This window comes from Nelusetta ayraudi, unplaced genomic scaffold (genome assembly GCF_046127955.1).
Source record: "Nelusetta ayraudi isolate G7.1 ecotype Tasmania unplaced genomic scaffold, CSIRO-AGI_Nayr_v1 ptg000026l, whole genome shotgun sequence".
In the NCBI taxonomy this organism is placed as follows: Eukaryota; Metazoa; Chordata; class Actinopteri; order Tetraodontiformes; family Monacanthidae; genus Nelusetta; species Nelusetta ayraudi.
The window spans coordinates 12,296,816-12,316,799 of NW_027466076.1; the positions used below are offsets into that span (position 1 = coordinate 12,296,816).

At 46.5% G+C, this 19,984-nt stretch overlaps 1 protein-coding gene across 1 annotated transcript; it reads left to right on the forward strand.

Annotated features, from left to right (window-relative positions):
* Positions 1-375: 375 nt before the first annotated feature.
* gtf3c4 (general transcription factor IIIC, polypeptide 4) lies at positions 376-11,269 on the forward strand. The gene is made up of 5 exons (XM_076029870.1): positions 376-729; positions 6,060-7,775; positions 9,780-9,910; positions 10,405-10,493; positions 11,067-11,269. The coding sequence occupies exons 1-5, from the start codon at positions 415-417 to the stop codon at positions 11,129-11,131; spliced, it is 2,316 nt and encodes a 771-aa protein (XP_075885985.1). The 5' UTR covers positions 376-414; the 3' UTR covers positions 11,132-11,269.
* Positions 11,270-19,984: the final 8,715 nt, after the last annotated feature.

Genomic DNA, 19,984 nt, shown 5'->3' on the forward strand with positions numbered 1-19,984 from the left:
TATGTGGAATGAAAACTGACATTCCACTTTTATGCCTGAAAACCTTAATCGCTGAGAGTACTGTATCCTTTAAAACTAACATACAAACAGTGAATATACTTCAAACAAATTGATGAAAATAAGAGTGTTAGTTATAAAATAAGTAGTTTAATTATATTTAAATAACTGCTGCAACTGCAATTAAAACGCAAAAGTAGTTGAGTGTAAATACAAAATCAACATAATATTAATATATTAATACTCTATTTCGGCATTCAAAAAACTATACTGGCGTGAAACTATATAACTTTAAAATAAATAAATAGATAAATAAATGAATAAATAAATAAATACAGTGATTTTGAACGGAAAACACGCTGTTCCGGCACGTTGACGCGCGTCACTGGGTGACGTCACTTCCTTCACTCAAAAAACATGGCGGCCGCCGGTCATACAGAAGCTGTGTGTACACCCATCAGTAACGTACCGGTAAAGGCAGAACCGGGCTCCGAGGGCGACCAGGCACTTGGCTCGGGTGACGTGAACGTGAAGCGGGAACCCGTCCTGCCACTCATGTCCCCACCGTGCGGGCAGGAGCCGCTCGTCTGGTCGCAGGACCACCGCCTGGCAGTGTGCACCAGCGGCTCGCTGGCGGTGATGGAGCTGGTGTGCGACGTCCACAGCAACAAGCAGGACCTGGTGCTACTCAGGACGTCGCTGCCCGTCCCGAACGAGTCGCCCAAAATACAGGTGCGTGTTTACAAATGTGGAGTTCGCTCAGCCTCGGGAACGTTGGCGAAGCATAATGTCTGCAAGTTGTCGTTAATAATAAAGCAAGATCAAAAATGATCGATAAAAAACAGCTTAAAAGCAACTCGACCTCCGTCCACACGAACGGGTTAAATAATTATTCTTAATTGTTTGTTACATCCTGTCACAGTTATCCATCCATCCATTTTCAATAACTGCTTCTTCCTGAACTCAGGATCACGGGGTGCCATTAAAAGTATTATTATTATTATTATTATTATTATTATTGTTATTATTATTATTATTATTATTATGATAATTGCACATGCAGGTGCCCATCCATGTAATGGTTAAAAAGACAACTTCCTATATCTGAGTCTCACATATTGGATGACAGAGCATTTGTCAACACCAGGAGCAACAAGTTCCTGCTCTCTTTAGTCGTGGAATCATTAGGAGCCCTTAAGCACCACAGAAACTACCTCAACTAGCATCCTGATCGTTGCTACTAGCTTCGTTAATTATTGCCACTCATGCTTTTTTTGTACAACAAATTATTTCAGAATGATTTTTGATGCTGTCAGATTATGATGTCAGATTAAAGTAGTGCTGCAACGATTAGCCAACGTAATCGATTACGTCGACAACATAAATTCGTGGGCGATAAAATCCCACTCCGGCCGCTACCTGTTCCTTTGTAGCTGCAGTGCTGTACTGGGCGCTGAGGATGGCAGTGTCGCTCGTTAACATCCTGCAAAAACAGAGAAGAAGAACGGCTTTTTCTCTTAAAAGGTAGTAATACGGCAGTAATTAGTGAATCACAGCCCCTGTCAATACTAGCGTTTATACTGAATTGTAACACTATTATTCCCTTATCACTTATCAACTGAATTGTTTACGGCATATTAATTCGATATTTCAGTTGGAAGAAAATCTTTTTAAGGTATTTAACTGTGATAAACATTGCATATAACCTTTAACTTATGAAAAGCTATGATATTTTACATTGAAAAATATAAAAGGCAAAAATCCTCGCACATCGATTGACACGGCTGGTTTGTCGGAAGGTGACAATAAAGTCCAAACTGACAAAAAAAGAATTCCCGCACATGTGGCCAACTCATAGACTATGACTGAAACGTTGCATTAAAAAGTTTGCAAGTTGGCCACGCGTGCGGGAATTCTTTTTTGTCACATCGAAAAATATACCATACTATGTCACAGATAAATGCTTTGTGTGTCATCATTTTAATATATTTCTTTCAAAACGTATGCTGTGTAGAGTATAACAGTATAACACAGGTGTGAAGATTTAAGCAAGTTAGGTAAAACATAAGTCTAAAAAAGAGATGGTGAAAATAAAGAAGATAATCGTGACAAATTGACTAATCGAAAAAAATAATCGTTAGTTGCAGCCCTAGATTAAAGCCAGGCCTCTGTTATATGTGTAAATTGTGTATGAAACAGATTCCTGCCATTGTTCTTACATATCTGGGAAAGCTGTTAGTTGTGTCCACACTGTTGTAGTCTTTGATTGTTACCATTTGAAGATGTTTTGCCCCTCATCTGAAAGGTTTCCTTAGTTCTATAGTTATTTTTTAATGGAGTCACACGTTGTTTTTTTTACCTCAGCAGGGAACACATTGACTATGTGGTCTTCAGTGCTAAAAATACAGATTTGATTATTACGATCCTCCTGCATCTGTCATGCAGGGCGACACGGTGGCGCAGTGGTCAGCGCTGCCGCCTCACAGCAAGAAGGTCTTGGGTTCGATTCCGGGGCCCGGGACCTGGGACCTTTCTGTGTGGAGTTTGCATGTTCTCCCTGTGTCTGCGTGGGTTCTCTCCGGGTTCTCCGGCTTCCTCCCACACTCCAAAAACATGCATGTGAGGTCAATTGAACGCTCTAAATTGTCCGTAGGTGTGCATGTGAGTGTGAATGGTTGTCTGTGTCTATGTGGCCCTGCGATGAACTGGCGACTTGTCCAGGGTGTCACCCTGCCTTCGCCCTAAGACAGCTGGGATAGGCTCCAGCAGACCCCCGTGACCCTGAATAGGAATATAGAATAGGTATAGAAGATGAATGAAAAAAAGGATCCTCCTGCATCTGTCATTCCAGGAGCAGCGTCATCCGCCACTGTTTGTTGCGTCAGCAAAGTTTAAACAGGTACAAATTTACACCAGTCAGGCAGAGGGCACTGTTTTGGCAACGCATTTTAAATGGCTATCAGCAACACAGAATATTTAGAGACACATAGAAGAAACAGACATTGTAAAAGTTCAGATTTTATAAACGCCATGAGCTTGGGAAAGTCTTACCACCCGTTGTCCATAAACAGTGATGATTGATGCGTCACGCAGTGTCCCAACATTCTTCCTGAAAAGTATTGTGTGCAGAATATAGGTAATTACAAAATGACATCTGTGAGTTTACTGCGGTGGCATTGTCGGGTTTTGAAGCAACTCGCGCAAACACGCCTCAGACGCGCTGCCAAGCTAATATTCACTCGTGTGCCATTAGTTTGGCAGCGCTGGATTGTTGTGTATTTTCCGGGTGTTTACTGCGAGGGAGATAATTAAAGCGACGGATTACAATTGTTGACGAAAAGAGAAACTGAAAAACAATTTTGTCGGGTAAATCTGTCCCGGTGCAGCTGCTCTAGTGTGTAAACATGAATGTTTATAGGTTCGTATCCGCTCCAAAGAAAAGGGAGGGGGGGAAAAAAATTCCGCTTGGCAGATTAGATGCTGGATGGAGCCGAATTTTATAATCCGCAAGGCACAGCGGCAGGCGGGCAATATTTGTTTTCCCGCTGTCATATATAGAAATGATAAAGTGCTTGTAAATTGAATGGCTGCTGGGGGAACACTAGACTGTAGCACTATCTGTCTACTGCTACCACTGCATAAAATACCCAGACACACTGCGGTAAAAGAAGCAGGACGTGGCCCAACGAGCAGAGCCACACGAGCTTGTTGTGCATCTCCAGCACAACAGGAAGCTCAGTGTTCAAGGGAGAGAATTCCATGTAGTTTTCCGGATGAGCCGAGGAGGTCTGACTTCAGACTGGCCTGTCTGCCTCTTCACCAACCGACATAAAGGTTCATCTAAATCTTCCTTTGCTTTTTGAATCCTTTTTGTGAATAACAAATGACAATTACAGTTATATTAAATCTTTACAGGAGTCGGTTCACTGTTTATCTGCTGCCATGTCTGCACTTGCAGTTTGCTGTTGCAGCTGCGGTTAGTAAGGGTAGCAATAAGGATGCTGCATTGTTGTGCCAGCCTAATGCATAATGTTAAGAGTCAGACTGCATTTTCATGGTTTAGGAGCATAAAACTATATATATAAACAATAGTACTTGAGGACAAGATAAGTTCTTAAGCAAATGTTTTGGAAATGAAGACTTTGTTGCTATCGAAATAGCACTTTATTTATAGATCAGTGCTTCTTAACTGGCGGAGTCACGTTTATTTTCTTAATCATGTCCTCAAGTCGCGACTGGGACTGCAGTTAACGACTGTTTTTGTTGTTGACAATCTATAGATGATTTTTTTTTCCGATTAGTCAGGATTAACCTCTTTATTTTTCACTGTCTATTTTGGAATTCTGCTTAACCATAACTTGCTTAAATATTCACACCTGTGTTATTCTGTGGTACTCTGACAGCATACGTGTTTGAAACAAATATATTAAAATAATGACAGAAAACATTTATCTGCGACAGAGATGTTACATTTTTAAACATAACATATCAAAGGTATATTAATTCACCATTTAAAGGTGAAATGTTTATCACAGTAAAATACCTAAAAAAAAAAACAACAATACGTGAGTATTGACAGGGGCTGTAATCCACTAATCACTGCCGTAAAGTCTGCTTTTACTGCTAAATGTACAACGTGCGAAACAATTTTTTGTGCAAAGGAGGGTGCGCGACTAACACGAGGAAACACCTCCCAGGAATGAACAGAGTGCCCTGTCTTTGACGCGCTGTGCCGGTGTTGCGTCCCTACTGGTTTCCCATTGAACTGGTTCCCTTGCCGAACAGCAGCAGATGTGCTGCGCCGCCGTCAGCACATCTGACACAAATTCACAAACCTGCACCGCTAACATATTACCGGCGATTTTAAAGTCGCAGCCTGCATCTACCGCAACGAATACGCTTCTTCTATAAGTGAGCACTATGTACCAGTGACATTAAAAAAAAATGAAAATAAAGAAAATCTGAAAAGGAAAACAATTTTGCGTCAAGCTGGACTCGATCTCACTCCAACAAAATCAAACTCATACAGAGTATATCACCTGTCTGCCTTCGTGAGCCACTGAGACTCACAGCAAGCATGGCTTTCCTGGAGTATTCGCGAGTGACGTCAGCACCAGGCAACATTTTGATTTGGGCTTCCTGAGAAAGTGGTTACCCTCAATTTGCCTTGAAAATACCCCAAACTTATTTGAAGGTGTTTCTTGTTCTTTTTGCTCGAGCCAACAAACATTTCCAACGCCACATTACAGTCTACACAACACTGCACGATATGACAGCCTGTCATGTTTTAAAAGTGACAAAATAACTCAGAAAACGCTGTTAAAATGCACATAATAATATGTCGTCAAAAACCAAGCACTACGTTTTCTGGCATTGTCTGCGCTAAACTGTTAATATTAAGATTTTAAAACCTATATAATATCAGCTATTTTACATTATTATAATTATTGTTGTTATTATTATTGAATGAACATACGTTCATATTCATAGACATGATAAATATACTATTTGTATTTACTAAAATAAGTAAAGTTCACAAAAGTTAACAGATGTAAAATTCATGGAGGAAGAAATCTTTGACCCCGCCTCTTAAAAAGAATCAAATCGAGAGTTGTTTGGAACCGGAATCCAAACAAGGAATTAAAATTAGAACCGGAATCGTTCAAATTCAAAGAAGACATTCTTCTTCTTCTCTCTCTCTCTCTTTTTTTTTTTTTTTAATGCAGGATATAAACAACAAGCGACACTATTCTCAATGCTCAGTAATGGAATGCAGGTACAGATGAGCTTGTAGCAACTGGAGTGTGATTTTATCCGTATGCAATTCACTATAACAGACGCATTTCTGTTATCGACATGATCGATTGCGTCAACTAATTGTTGCAGCCCGAGGTGCAAAGCAAATTTATTCCACAGCACTGAAATTTGTTCCACAAAAATAGAAAAATAATATATATGTACATATATATCTTTTAAAAATGACTTAAAAAAAAAAGGGAAAGTCTCGACTTTAAAAGTTGCTTGATTTGTGTGCTTTGTTTTGTGTTATTTTGAAACAAAAGGTGGGGCCAGCAGCAGAGCTGGCCCAGTCTGTGGAGCATTTCTCGACGCACCCGGACCCCACCGTAAGGCAAGTGTTTTTGGCCGACACCGTGATGAACCCGTCGTTGGGGCCGCACAAAGGCATAAAATATGCTGCTTGGTCCCCGTTAGGTTGCGACTCGAGCGGGCGCTGCCTGCTCGCTTGTCTAACGCTCGACCACAGGCTCACGGTGCACTACAGCCACAGACGCCTCGAGTGGAACGCGCTCGTAGACCTGACCGAGAAGTACAGCGCCAGGCTGGCAGAGCGCGGCTACGCCCAGAAGGACGGCAGGCCCCCGGAGGCCGACCTGCGGGACTTTGAGGAGCTGCAGCGGCGCCACCGCATGCAAACGCCCCTGAGGATGGACTGGTCGAGCGTTTACACCCTCAAGCACGTGCAGTCGGACAACACGTGCGCGGACGCCGACATGGTCCTGCTCGCGGTGCTGATGGAAAACGGCGACCTGGTCCTGTGGAAGTTCACCCTGCCCGCCGCCTGCGACGGCGACGTGGCGTTTTACGACCTGATCGAGTCGGGCGTGACGCGGCCCAGCGACCTGGCGTGGTGGGAGCACGAGAGCGGCGAGCGGCGCATGAGCGGGCTGATCGTCGGCAGCGAAGCGGGACCGGTGCGGATCGTGCCGGTCAGCCTGGCGGGCGTGAAGGGCTACTTCACGCTGCGCCACCCGGTGGTCCTGTGGAAGGAGCGCGACGGCATCGCCGTGCACAACCTGAGGTGCGTGGCCGTGGACCACCCCGCCCTCGGGTCCCGCTGCAGCCTGGTCGTGGCCTCGCGCGGCTGCTACGTCTTCTGGTGCTTGCTCGTCATCTCGCCGGCGGGCCTCAACGTGCACAACTCGCACGTGACGGGCCTCCACTCGCTGCCCGTCCTCGCGCTGGCCGTGAGCCGGCACAGCGCGGCGGTGTACACCTGCTCGGCGGACGGCCGGGTCAAAAAGCTGACGCCCGAGTTCGCGGAGAAGACGCTGGTTTTCCAGCAGGAGGACCTGATGGGGCCCGAGGGCGTCCCGGGCAAGGGCAGGATACAGGGGCTGGCGGTGAGCCGCAACGACGCCTACATGGCTTTCGCCAGCGCGCGATGCGCCACCGGCGACCACCGTGTGAACTTCGTCGCTCTGAAGTCGCCCGAGGCGGCGGCGACGCAGCTCCTGAAGTCGCCCGCCCAGAGCCTGTACAAGGAGGCCGACCTGCTGGATCTGGTCCGGTGGCAGGTCCTGAGGAACAAGTGCATCCCCGCGCGGCTGCTGGACGAGCTCGAGGAGAAGATCCGGGAGTCGGACTCGGCCTACCTGTGGCGCTTCAAGCTCTTTCTGGTGCGCGTGCTCTACCAGTCGTTCCGCTTGCCGCCCACGGAACACACCTGGAAGCCCTTCTGCGAGGGCGGGAGGGTGCTCGACGAGGACCGGGAGGACGGGCAGGACGAGAGGGACGTGGACGGCGGCGGCCCGGCGGAGGGGCGCGGGCCGCCGCCGAAGCAGGAGGCCGACCCGGAGGAGCGGATGGCCGAGGTGCAGACTTGGATCGACTCGGTCGAAGGCCACATCATGAGGAAGAACGCTAAGAAGGTGCTGGGCGTGGTGTACCTCAACACTTGGATCGCAGAGAACACCAGCGTCCCCACCTGTGGCCTGATGGACCACCTCTCGGGAGACACTGGCGACAGAGATTCGGAGGTAAAGTAGTTGACTTATTCTTTACCCATCGCCTACTGCGTGACGTCAACAAAAAAAAAAAACACCGCGTAGGGTTTGCAACTACATAAAAACCATTTGAGATCCCTTTTAAAACAGGTTGGCTTTCAAGCTTCTTGGAAAATCTTGGAATTCACAAAATGCCATTTTCCAGGTCTGGAAAAGTCTTGGAATTTTGGGAAATCACTTATACTTTTGGAAAAATCAGGAAATTTGAACGTACCCCCTTACGAACTAGTTAAATTTTCCATTGTTCTACTCTAACGTCGGCTGCGTGCTGCTCTTGCGTCTTGGTCTCCAGCGGTACTACGGCTCCGTGAACCTCTGTTTTTATTAACCTGAAGACAAATACAAATATTGTATCTGTATTTTCAAAGTTTTACGCCATTATTGTACTGCCAGGTAATTGGCTCAAGGTTCAAGTCTTCTAAGTACAAATTGCAGTAAATTTCATGCAAGGTCATGGAAATCTTTAAAATTCTATCTGTGAAAATGAGTGCTAACTCTGCCCTTGTTTGTCAGCACGGACACGAATGACACTGACTTTGATTGAAAAGGAAGCCAATGGCAGTGGCGCCATCACCGAAACTGTCAAACCTGGCAAACCAGCCTAACGTCCTCAAGCCAAAACTTTATGGGCCGTATCTGTAACAATAAATTAGGCAATCTCAATAATGTGATTGGAATTGGAATCATGCCTTAGTCAGAGTTTAACTGGAACAAAAACATTCAAGACACGAGCTTCAACCTTCAACCCCGAGTTTGTGTAAGACTGAGGACACAACCGAGAACATCTTAGTTCATTTGTGTTCTCCAAAAAAAAGGTTTGCAACGACACGGTGCGCTGTACAACCCGCCAGTTCATACACGACAATCGCACTTCTCACCTGGAGTTGAATTGGTGCTCGTAGTTGCTTCCTGGAGGCTCCAAGCGGCTTCACAAGCGTCCACAAAGTTCCTCAAACGTTCTGCGCGTTATTCAGAAATGAGTTCAAAACTCTTTCGTTAGCGCTGCGTTTTCTACTTCTATTTATCAACACAATAAAAGGAGTCGGTAGATGCGTTTCATTGCCTTTACTGAAGCTCCATACACTACCATTCCAAACCCTCTCCCACCAGTCTGTTTTCCGAACCCGCATGTGCCGAGAAGGAAGGCGGTGGATCTGTAGCACATCTGTAGCTGTTCGGTGAGGAAAACTCATTCAATTGAAGATGAGTGTGGACATTACAGCACTGTTTTGTTATTGTGCGACCAAAGAGCTTAGCCGAAAGCTAAACACGCTGAAAAGACTCACATCGCCCCCTAGTGTGGGGGTGGAGGACACGCTCCCGTCAATAATTAGATTTTCTCAGCTGCGTGTATATGGGGAGAAGGAGCAAAGTGTGATTTGATGAGAAAACTAAACCGTATTCACTGATCTTGATCCCCTCAAACCCTTTGAGGTCAGTCCGAACCAAGAGTTGCGTGACAGAGACGTTTGGGCCGTTGTCTCTTTTAGTTGCTCCGTAAAAGCCAGACGGAGTGTAGGATCACCCAGCGTCGACTGATGGCATCCTGATGGGCTTTGCCTTGGGAGTGAAAAAAAAAAAAAAAAAAAAGTACTGTCAAACCTTTGAAAAACTACACAACATGAGAAGGTATAAAGCAGCAGCTACAAAATGTCACTATTTTTGAGCTTGAGCGTAAACCTTTACAGTTTCTCTTGTTAGCCCCGCACCTTTGACCACATCATTACATTTACATTTTAAATTCATATTGCCAAGGTGAAGGCACTTTAACTTGTTCAATAAAGGAGTACTTTGCAGAGCCTCTCGTGATGCTGAACCCAAGTCAAAAAATTGTATCATCGTCATAAAATTTCCCTCTCTCTGCATTACCTTCAAGTCTTCTCCTGCTTCGAGTCACACAAGTCGACTGTTTGTTTCCCGTCCTCACGCCACGTGTCACCCTCCCCGCCCCACCCCGCCTCACCCTCCCTCCTCCAGGTCCTGATTGGCCACATCCGGAAAAAGATGAACAAGCAGATGTTCATGGAGCGCTGCACCCTGTGCCAGGAGGTGCTGCCCTACACGGACCACAAACGGGCCGTCTGTAAGAACGGCCACCAGTGGCTCAGGTACAATTAAAAAAAAATAAAAAAAATAAAAACCCAGCCAGCTCTCATCTCCTGCAGTTATTCAACTCGCTAAATATACATTTCTCCATCGCTGCAGCTGTGATTTCTGAGAGAAGTTCAAATGCCACCCGTCAAAAGAATGCAAATGGCATTCTTTGGCGGGTTTTATTTGTCGTTGCGGCGCCGTAATCAAGCCGCCCACCACTTGATATTTACCTGCGCACCGCTCTCATCGCCTCATAAATATCCTCCTGTCAAACATCCCTGCTGCTGCCTCCTCGCCAGCTCGCACAGGATGCCTCTGGTTGGGCACCGACTACGAAATCTGGAGCCCGTCAGTAGGACTCCGCCGCGCGTTTCCGCTCTGCTTGTTTTTGTTTGTCTACCTGTGTGTGTGTGTGTGTGTGTGTGTGTGTGTGTGCGTGTGTGTGCGTGTGCGTGCGTCCACCGCCAGCCGCCGCCTCCCTTCATGCCTTTCTCTCGCTCTCCTCCAGGTGCACCTTGTCATTCCAGGCCTGCCAAAGCCTGGCGTTCAGACGGTGCCTCCTGCTGGATGCCGTCGCCAGACTGCCGCAGCCTGAGGGTGAGCGCCGCTCTCCGTCGCTCCGTCGCTCTTCCCTCACCTCCGACGACTCAGCCAGCGACGACTAAAACCCACGGAGACGTGGCTGTCGAAACTTTTCTTGATGAGCATTTAAAAAGATTGGGAGGCAACTTCTTGACCCCCCCTCAGGTTACAGCGGAGTTCAAGTGCCCGCAAGGTGCAAGCCGGTTCATCCCCAGTGCCATTCATCGTTACACTTAACGCACAGGATGCGTATCGTTAACCAGGGCTGAAAATAAATGTTTTTAAAAAAAAACTATTCTACCGTAATCTACCTAATAAAGTGGCTGCTGAGTGTTTTTTTCCCCCCTTTTCGACGCCCTCATATTCAGCCTCCTCTCTCAATATGAGGCTAATCCAAAACCATGTTTTATGCTAAAACACCAGCGTGCCAAATGGGTCAAGACGAGTGATGTTATCTCAGGCAATGCGATGCTACAAGGGTCTTGATATTCGCATCTCGTTCAAGTTACAAAGTCCAAGTCCAACAGTCGGCTGTAAAGATCTTCACATTTGGAAATAAAAGGTGACCTGTTTTACTTTCTGTGGCAGATCCCGAGTGGATAAAGAAGATACTGCAGGCGCCCTGCACCTTCTGCGACTCCCCTCTCATCTAGAAGCTCAAGTTCAGCAGAACACGCGGGAGCGCAGGAAATTTTTTTGTTAATATATGTATCATGTAATATGCTTCATGTGTTTGTTTTATTATTTTTTTTACGCTGTCTTATAAAAGCAATTAAAATATTTTAATTACAGCTCTTCTTGTCCTTTCCCCACAAAGTTTAGTCGACAAAGTGTGTGCGGCAACTCTTTCCCCAACCCCGCCCTGCCGCGCGTTTGAATTAACATTTCACTGAGGTGAAATATTTTGGACTCAAACTTTACAGATTTCTGCGAGGGGGAAAAAGAAAAGAAAGTTTGAATAGTGGTTTCTATTATTCAGCGGGACTTCAGGGCACCATAAATAAACTTCCTCATTTTCCTTATGTTGACTGTATTTCCAAACCTTTGTTGTAGTTTTTATCGCGAGTAAGTGAACTTCCTCCGCTAGTCCTATTTTAGCGAGGCTTCTCTTTTTCTTCTTCTTCTTTTTTTTTTTTTAGAGCGCAACAAATAATACACTCTGAATAATACATACTATGGAGAGAGAGAAAAAAAAACTCAACATACCTACTTTAATTGGCACTGTAAAACAATTTCCAAGCTCGAGGAGGGGCGGGGGGGGGGGGTTGCTCACGCTCAGTCATTCTCTCAGATGAGGACTTCCGCTAATGTAAACGCAGAAGAGAGGGAGGCTGCGGCGGCGCGCGGCGGCGAGCGCCGCGATGAGCGGGGAGGCAGGAAGAAAGGGAAAAGTGTGCTTAAAAACCCCGCCGCTCCGTCCCGCGGGAGCGGCTCCTAATGAGATTCAGCAGTAATGAGGGACAGAAACATGGCGCCAGATGTGATTCTAATTCTAATCAAGGAGGCAGCGGCTGCTGTTGCTGCTGCTGCTGCTGGTGGTGTTGGAGAGGATATTGTTAAACACAATTAACCCCCTCCACCCCCCCCCCCCCCCGCCCCCCACACACACAATTTGGAGGGGAAGGGGGGACGACACACTCACGCAAACAAACACTGCGTTCCGAGAGACACGGAGGTCGGCGGCTGATGATCAAAGGGGAAGCCGGACCAGAGAGACCCAGCCCGGGATCCTTTCCCGCGGCTCCCCGCCTCTCCTTTCCCCCAGAGCGCCCCCCCCCCACCACCCCCCACCCCCCGGCCTTCCCTCTGGTGTCACCCGGAGATGATAGCCTGCCCCGGGGCGAGGAGAGGAGTGGAGTGGAGAAGCGAGGCGGCTCAGGACTTTCATGAAAAAAAAGGGGGAAACTTCCTTTTTCAACTTTTCCTTTCGTTCCTGTCTGAAGCCCCAGCCCGCGCTCCTTCACCCGGCGGTGGTGCGGATTCGGTCCCAGGAAGGGAGGGGGGGGGGGGGGGGGGTAGCTTAGGGGCGAAGCTCGTCTCTCCGTTTGGCTGGGAAAGTGAATCATTTATCACATTATCCGAGCAGGGGGGAGAGGCCGGTGGTGGGATCTGTGACACAATGCGGCTGCGGCTAATGACGATAACCGCTCCAAACTATCTGAACCCCCGGTCCCTTTTGTTAAGTGGAGACCGCTGCTACTCCGGCCCCCGCTCTCGTCATGAATAATGCCCCCCCCATCCACCTCCAAAGCATCCAACAAATGCAAAGCCGCCGAGTCGTGCGACAGCATTAGAAGACATTTTCTCACTACAACTACAACGACTCCTTGTATAGTGTATATATCCTCGCGCTCCCCAGAAGGTACCCTACTGTGCTTAAATAAAAAAATAAAAAAATAAATCTTTCTACGGATGTTTTTCACGAAAACGAAACGCCGCACCGGCTTGTCGATGAACTGCCCAGAAATGAGGAGTCTGCACCCCCCCCCCCCCCTCGCTCCTTTTCGGGGTTTGCTCCACTTTTTTGAAAGTGTGTGATAAAACACGCAGCTCTCCACCCCTTGTGATGTCACAAAAGGCAACGCTACCTCCCTCAAGGTCAGCGAGGACCCGGCCAGCCACTTCTCCGCTGACGTGGGAAGTAACGTAGTGAAAATACTTTGTTACTGTAGCTTTCCTCGGGCCTGGGACCTTTCTGTGTGGAGTTTGCATGTTCTCCCTGTGTCTGCGTGGGTTCTCTCCGGGTTCTCCGGCTTCCTCCCACACTCCAAAAACATGCATGTGAGGTCAATTGAACACTCTAAATTGTCCGTAGGTGTGCATGTGAGTGTGAATGGTTGTCTGTGTCTATGTGGCCCTGCGATGAACTGGCCACTTGTCCAGGGTGTCACCCTGCCTTCGCCCTAAGACAGCTGGGATAGGCTCCAGCAGACCCCTGTGAGCCTGAGCTCGGGACTAAGCGGGTATGGAAAATGAATGAATGAATGAATGTACTTTACTTGAGTATTTCTTTTTCGCCGCGTTTGCTTGAAGTGGAGCTATTTGAGCGATGTTGGATTCATTTAAAGTTCATTTGCAGTCACTGTTCAGTGCCCTTCAGTACAGAGGAAAAAAAAGATGTGATTTTATGATTACAGATATATACATGATAGAAGTGTAAACATACAATAATGGCTCACTGGTCAAAACTATTACTAATTACAGTTTGGTTGTGCTGCAGTTGAAAGAGAGTTTAGAAATAGCACGCAATCTATCTCAATATCAATATATATATATATATATATATATATATATATATATATATATATACATATATATGTATATATGTATATATATATATATATAGTTAGAATTTTTTTTATTCTTTTATGTCATCTTGTGCTAAAGAACTTATCAAACTTAGCATCCCCCTTGGTTCAATTTGCTTTCAAACGGGTTTCATTTGCGTGGGTAACAGGCAGGTCCTGCTGTTCTCATGACTGCGGAGCTAAAACATCCTTCAGGGCGCCGATCGGATCCGCTCCAGTTAGTTCCAGACTTAAGACAGTTGCTTCAACTAAAAGCGGTGTAATGAGCTTTTCGTCGGCTCCGGCGGCACGAGGTTTCAGGTTTGCCCCCTTTTGTTTTCCGGCCCGCCTGGGACTCGCTGCTCCGCGCTCGTTTGCCAAGTGGAAGTGGCTCCTTGGGTTGTAATGCTCCCGTCACTGATAGGTGGAGACCGCCGCTGTGAGAGGTTAGCCTTGTTCGCTTGATCCTCCTCCCACTTTAGTATAATAATCCGTCAAAAGAGGAGCCCCGCTCGTAATTACCTGCTTCCCCTCCCTTCTCTCTCCCACTGTCTTTGCTCTCAAGACTTCAAACGAGAGCTTTTTACTCTTTGCATACAATATTTATACCCTTTATGTCAGTGGCTGGATGGCATGAAACATTCATGGCACCTTTTCACACCATAATTTCCTGTGATATTCCTTTTGTTTTGTTTAGACTAGACCCTGATACGTGAGAGTGCCCCGCTGTATTCTCTCCCCGGAGCGTCGGCTCGTTTTGTCGCTTCGCAACTTCCAAATTGACGCCCGAAAAACTTGACAGCTGCGACTGCGGCAACCCACGCGAGGAGCCTATAGTGATGTTTTGTGATTTGACAAAACTTTTGTCAACATTTGAAGATGCCATTTCATGTTGCTGTAGTTCGACTGCCGTGGGTAAATATTTCCAAGAAAGAAAAAAAAAAAAGATAAATACATACAGGCACCCAGATGTGTAAATGCTCTCGCCGCTACCATACAGTACTGGAAAAATATAGTTTTCAGACACCCTTACAATTTGACTCAATCAGTTATCAGTTATAATCCCAGTTATTGTCATTAAAAATATCATCATAGGTGCCTGACCAAATGTTTTTTTTTGTTTTTTTTTGTCATTTATTGTTAATAGGACAAAGTAAGAAAACTGAATTCTTGTAGTTCTTGTACTCTTGATGTGTCGGTGTATTGCTGAGACGTGCAGCTCTGAACTGGACTGATCAGTGCACATGCAGCGTGTGGATGAGTGACGGTGACTGCACAATAAACTGCGCTGGGGAGAGACTCTAGACTGATTGTCAGCGCAATACAATTCACCACAAATGCATCAGGTGTCCAACCACTGCATTTTGGTTGCATATTGTGTGTCTACGTAATTGCATATTGATAGATTAGTTTATTAGTTTAGTTTTTCATAACCTTTAGCACCAGCCTTGTTTTTTTTTTTAAAGTCTTTCTATTGCATGCAGATTGCGTTACCCTGCTGACAGACACGCCGCTAAATTGTCCCTGCAGCAATGACAGTGACGCCAGCTCGAGGGTCGAGCTGAGGTCGCGCGGCGCGCAAAGCCAAAGAAAGAGAAAGAGACGAGCAGGCGTCTAAATACAGATAATCTAGAGGCGTAAGATTCAACAATGAAATATTCACGACGCGTTAATAATGCGTATTGATCCTGCTGTGTAAATAATGGGAGCACGCGGTTTCCTCGTCCTCCTTTGTGTCTATTCATGAAGTGCAATTATCAGTCAGGACCTTCATCTCCTGGCACCTTCCTATGAGTGAACGCTCCCACCACAAATACATGGCCCTCATAACCATGTAAAGCTGAAATCATTTTACACATGCCTTATTTTATTTATATTATTTTTTTATTATTTTTTTTATTTTTTTTATCTATTTATCTAATTTATGGCGATCCGGTCATTGGGTTTTGATCCTGCTCACTCCCTGTTTTGGCTTTGCAACAAATTTCCATGCTTTAGGCGTCGCATTAGCTTGTTGCCTTAACCAACAGTAAAATGATTTGTGACACATGAGGTGGCCAATCTGCTTGGTACCTCCTTGTCTCCAGTGAGAGAAAGAAAACCCACTGCCAAGAGCACCTTTTTGCCGGTGGCTGCGATGGCTCCGCATCGATTCGGGGGTGGGGTGGGGGGGAAAGTAAACTTGTCAAAGTTGTTTGCATAACGCTGCAGAGCGGAGCAACATGAGCTAAAATCCATAGCGCAATCGACCTGAACAGTTTGATAAATATGAGAGTTATGACTGCGTGGATTCATTTCATGAATATTTGTTTGGTGGGCCACGAGGACGCTTAGCTTATTTACAGCATACAAGATATATATATATATATATATATATATTTTTTTTTTTTAAGCAAAAATAAAAGTCGTTGGTTAGTAAAGTTGATGAGACCCTTCCCTCTGTGTTTCTGAAGTCTTTTAAACTGCCCCGCTGCTCCCCCTGGACCCGTCGGTGCTAATGAAGTCAGCACACGAGCCCGTCTCCTGCTCTCCCCGGGCCTGATGGGAGTGAACATGCTTGTCTAACTAGTCAAAGCCCCCACCCACCCCCCTGCTTCCCCCGCCCCCTCCTCCTCGCTCCACTCTCTCCGTTGGACTCCCAGGGGACCAGAGCGGTGGGTGTTGACCCCAGACCGGCCGAGGGGTTTGAGAGCGGAGGAGGGCGGGGGGCGCGGCGGTGGAGGCGGATGTCCATCATTAGAGTTGCTATTTGTTCCCCGGCTCCGGGAGCACCGGGGTGGAACTAACGGCCGACAGCAGAACGGACACGGAGAGGGAGGGACACTTTTTACTGCTACATTAATTAAGCTCACTCCCAACATGCTCCCTGTCTCGGCGGCCTCCGCGGCTGTAATTAGGTGCAGCGGCTGGGCTGTTTCTCCGCGTCTACGCCTGGTTTAACCTCGCCTGATGCTTAGCACGACATCCTGCGCTCACAGACCTCGAAAGTGACAGCGCGAGGGGCACAGCTATTAGTGGATGGGTGGGCTAAGGGAGGGGAACAAAATAATAAAAACGTAGCAGCAAATCCACTTGACAAGCCCTTAATGGTTCGAGTCGTTTGGCGAGCGCAAATGTCAAACATTTCCCAACGCAAAGCAAGCAAATATTTGGTTGTGTTTGATTTAATGAAGGGAGTTTCTGGGTTTCGGTGGGAGCTGTCGCAATTTTGAAATTTGTAAGAATCCAAGAAGTGGCCATTCAGGTTATAGCCAACATGGCTTGTAGTTGTAAAAGGCTGTATTGTTAAAAAAAATAAAATAATGTGCGAGCTATTTGAGAAATGGATGCGTTAAAATGTGAAACAATTTAATCTTATCCGTATCAACGCAGTTACAAACACAGTAGTCTTATTATTATCATTATTATTATCAATAATAATAATAATAATAATAATAATATTATCAATTATTATCAATAATAATAATAATAATAATAATAATAATAATAATAATAATAATAATAATAATAAATTCCTTATTTTCAAATCAAATAAATCTGAATAAAATGCAGCAGAACCTGGCAGAGTGCTTGTGATTACATGCACAACAACATAAATAAAAATAACAAAGTCGCTTTAACTTTAATCTGACATTAAATTTAGCTTAGACTGACATAAGGGCTCAGGACTGACCCTTTGCTCTCGGGCCCCCTTGTGGCATCTCAACTAAAATCACTTTGTGACATCTAAACATCTTGGCAAAAAGGGGTCAGAGATTCGGAGTCACTTCATGGCAGAGAGAAGAGACCTTCCTTCAATTCTTTTTTCTTTTTTTTTTTTTTTCTAAACTTTACTATAAGTTGTGAATGAGATGAGTGGTGTGTCAAACTGGCTTGAAGTCACCAGGGTCCTGCAATGTGTGCAAGGCACACAAGGCACACAAGACTTGCAAAATGTGAGGGATGTTCAACTATGGGGCTATGAAAAATGGAATTGTACACTACACTATATCGTAGCATGAATAATGAATGACGTTATATTGTAAGTAAGGACATCTAATTAGATCCACTGTGATGGTCATTCCGTCGTCTCAGACTATTGCCTTAGACCACAACAAAAAAAGGCGACGGCGTCGACAAAGTCAAAGGTCACGTGACCTTTCTGTTCAGTGTCTTGGTCCCGTGGTGTCAAAGTGCGGCACGATGCGGACCGTTTGAACGAAAACTGTGAGTGAAGCGGAACATTTAGTTTTGGTGGTCAGTCAGAGATCAGACTCTTGAGTTTGACGGAGAACAACGTGTGACACAAGGAGCCCCCGAAACCATGTGAACACATGGACACAAAGTTTAGGGAAGGTCAACATTAGGTGAGGCGGTGAGGTTGAGTCGCTTCATAACCAAAATTTGATCCTATTGCCAAATATTCATAAGGAAATTCTTTTGCATGTGTTCCCCTCTTCCCTTCCTTCTTTAAAAGGAACAAGACATTTTAACATCACTTTTCTTTCCCACTGCCTTTCACAGTCACGCGCGGCTCAGTTTTACACCTCTGACTGACGCCTTCATCCCGAAGGCGGCGATAACTGATGAGAGGAGCACCGCCGGCTCCGCCCGGGCGTGTCGATGGCGGGATCTTAAGCGGAGAGGTGGGATGGGGGGGGGGCGGCGGGGGGGGGTGCTGCTGTAAGACATCGTGCCGCGTCTTGTTGTAAATGCTGCGGATGACGGCTGTCTGTCTCCATCAGCGGCTGGCGGCGCCGAGTGACAGCTCTCTGCGACGGTGACAAGCAGGCTGGGCGGGTTGCCTTCGGGTGGCTCCGTTTTCAAAAATCCCAGCAACCAACCAAAAAAAAAAGGCAGAGCGCTTAACTCCCCCCTCGCCACCCAACCCACCCCTCGATGGCTGAAGGGCTCTCTGAGCCTTTTGTATTCCACGTTTGAGCGGCAGGCAGGCAGGGAGGGAGGGAGGGAAGTGTGTGTGTGTCTGTGTGTGTGTGTGTGTGTGTGTGTGTGTGTGTGTGTGTGTGCGCATGCAACTCATTTGAGGCTTTTGGCTTTAATATCTCGTCGTTGGGAGATCAGAGGGCGTCACATTCTCACACCTCATGTTTCAAAGCGTCTATCACGGCCATGTAAAACTCCCTTCAAAGTGCATTACGCAATATAATGGCGGGGGTTTTCGGGTGACATTTATCGGCCGGGGGGGTCAGGGGGGGGTGGGGCTGGGGATGGGGTGGTTGAGGCTGGCTACAGGTATGTTGCCTTTTACAAAAAAGATTTCATCACGCGGGCGAGTCGTTGTTGAAACTCTTGCTGCCGGTGTCGCGCCGGCGGCTGCGTGACTCAAATTAAAAACCCACTTTTTTTTTTGCGCCTCTCCCTGCATGACGAGGTTATTTTATTTATTTAATTACTTATTTGGGTTGGGGGGGGGCACACTTGCTTACTATTACACCTCAAAAGTGCCGATTTTTATTATTTTTATTTTCCCTTTTTTTTTGCTTTTTGCCGCGGGAGAAGAAGGGACGGCTGGCGGGATCCTCCTCCTCCGCTGCTGCTCCGACTACAAGCAGCGACTTTGGGAGCGGTTGATCTCGATAATCTGGTCGCAGCCGTCGCAGCCCGAGAGCGGCATAAATGATTCCAGGGGCCCTGGTTTATGCAGAATCCGTAATGAGTATTTTTGTCTTTTCTCTCTCTCGCTCTCTCTCTCTCTCTCTCTCCCCTTTTTGCAATGAAATAAATAAGAAGATACCGGTAATAGCTGTGCGAAAAACCATTAGAATGAATATTTATGGCCCGCTCGTTATGAAATATTCATTAAGCCGGTGTAAAAAAAGAACAAGGAGGGAGACTGTGGGGAGAAGGACTTGTGTGTTTACTTGTGTGTATTTGTGTAAAGTAGCACGGGTAAGGGGGGGGGGGGTATAGGGGAAGGGAGGGACCCCCCCCCCCCCCTCACACACACACACACGCACACACACACACACCCTTCACCTATTGCGCGGGAGTAACTGACAAAAAAACAACAACCCTGTATTGAATGTCTGGCGTCCTCTTCCACTTGCCCCCCCCCCCCCTCGCCCCCCCCTCAGGTGACCCCCCCTCCCCCGTCCGTCCTCCTTCCCCTCCGTTTTCCATCCGCCCAAATTAAGAAATTAATGAGGGATAGGTTCTTTACCAAACTGCCCCCGCAATGTTTACCACTGATAAAATTATAATGCGGGCGCCTGCTGTATT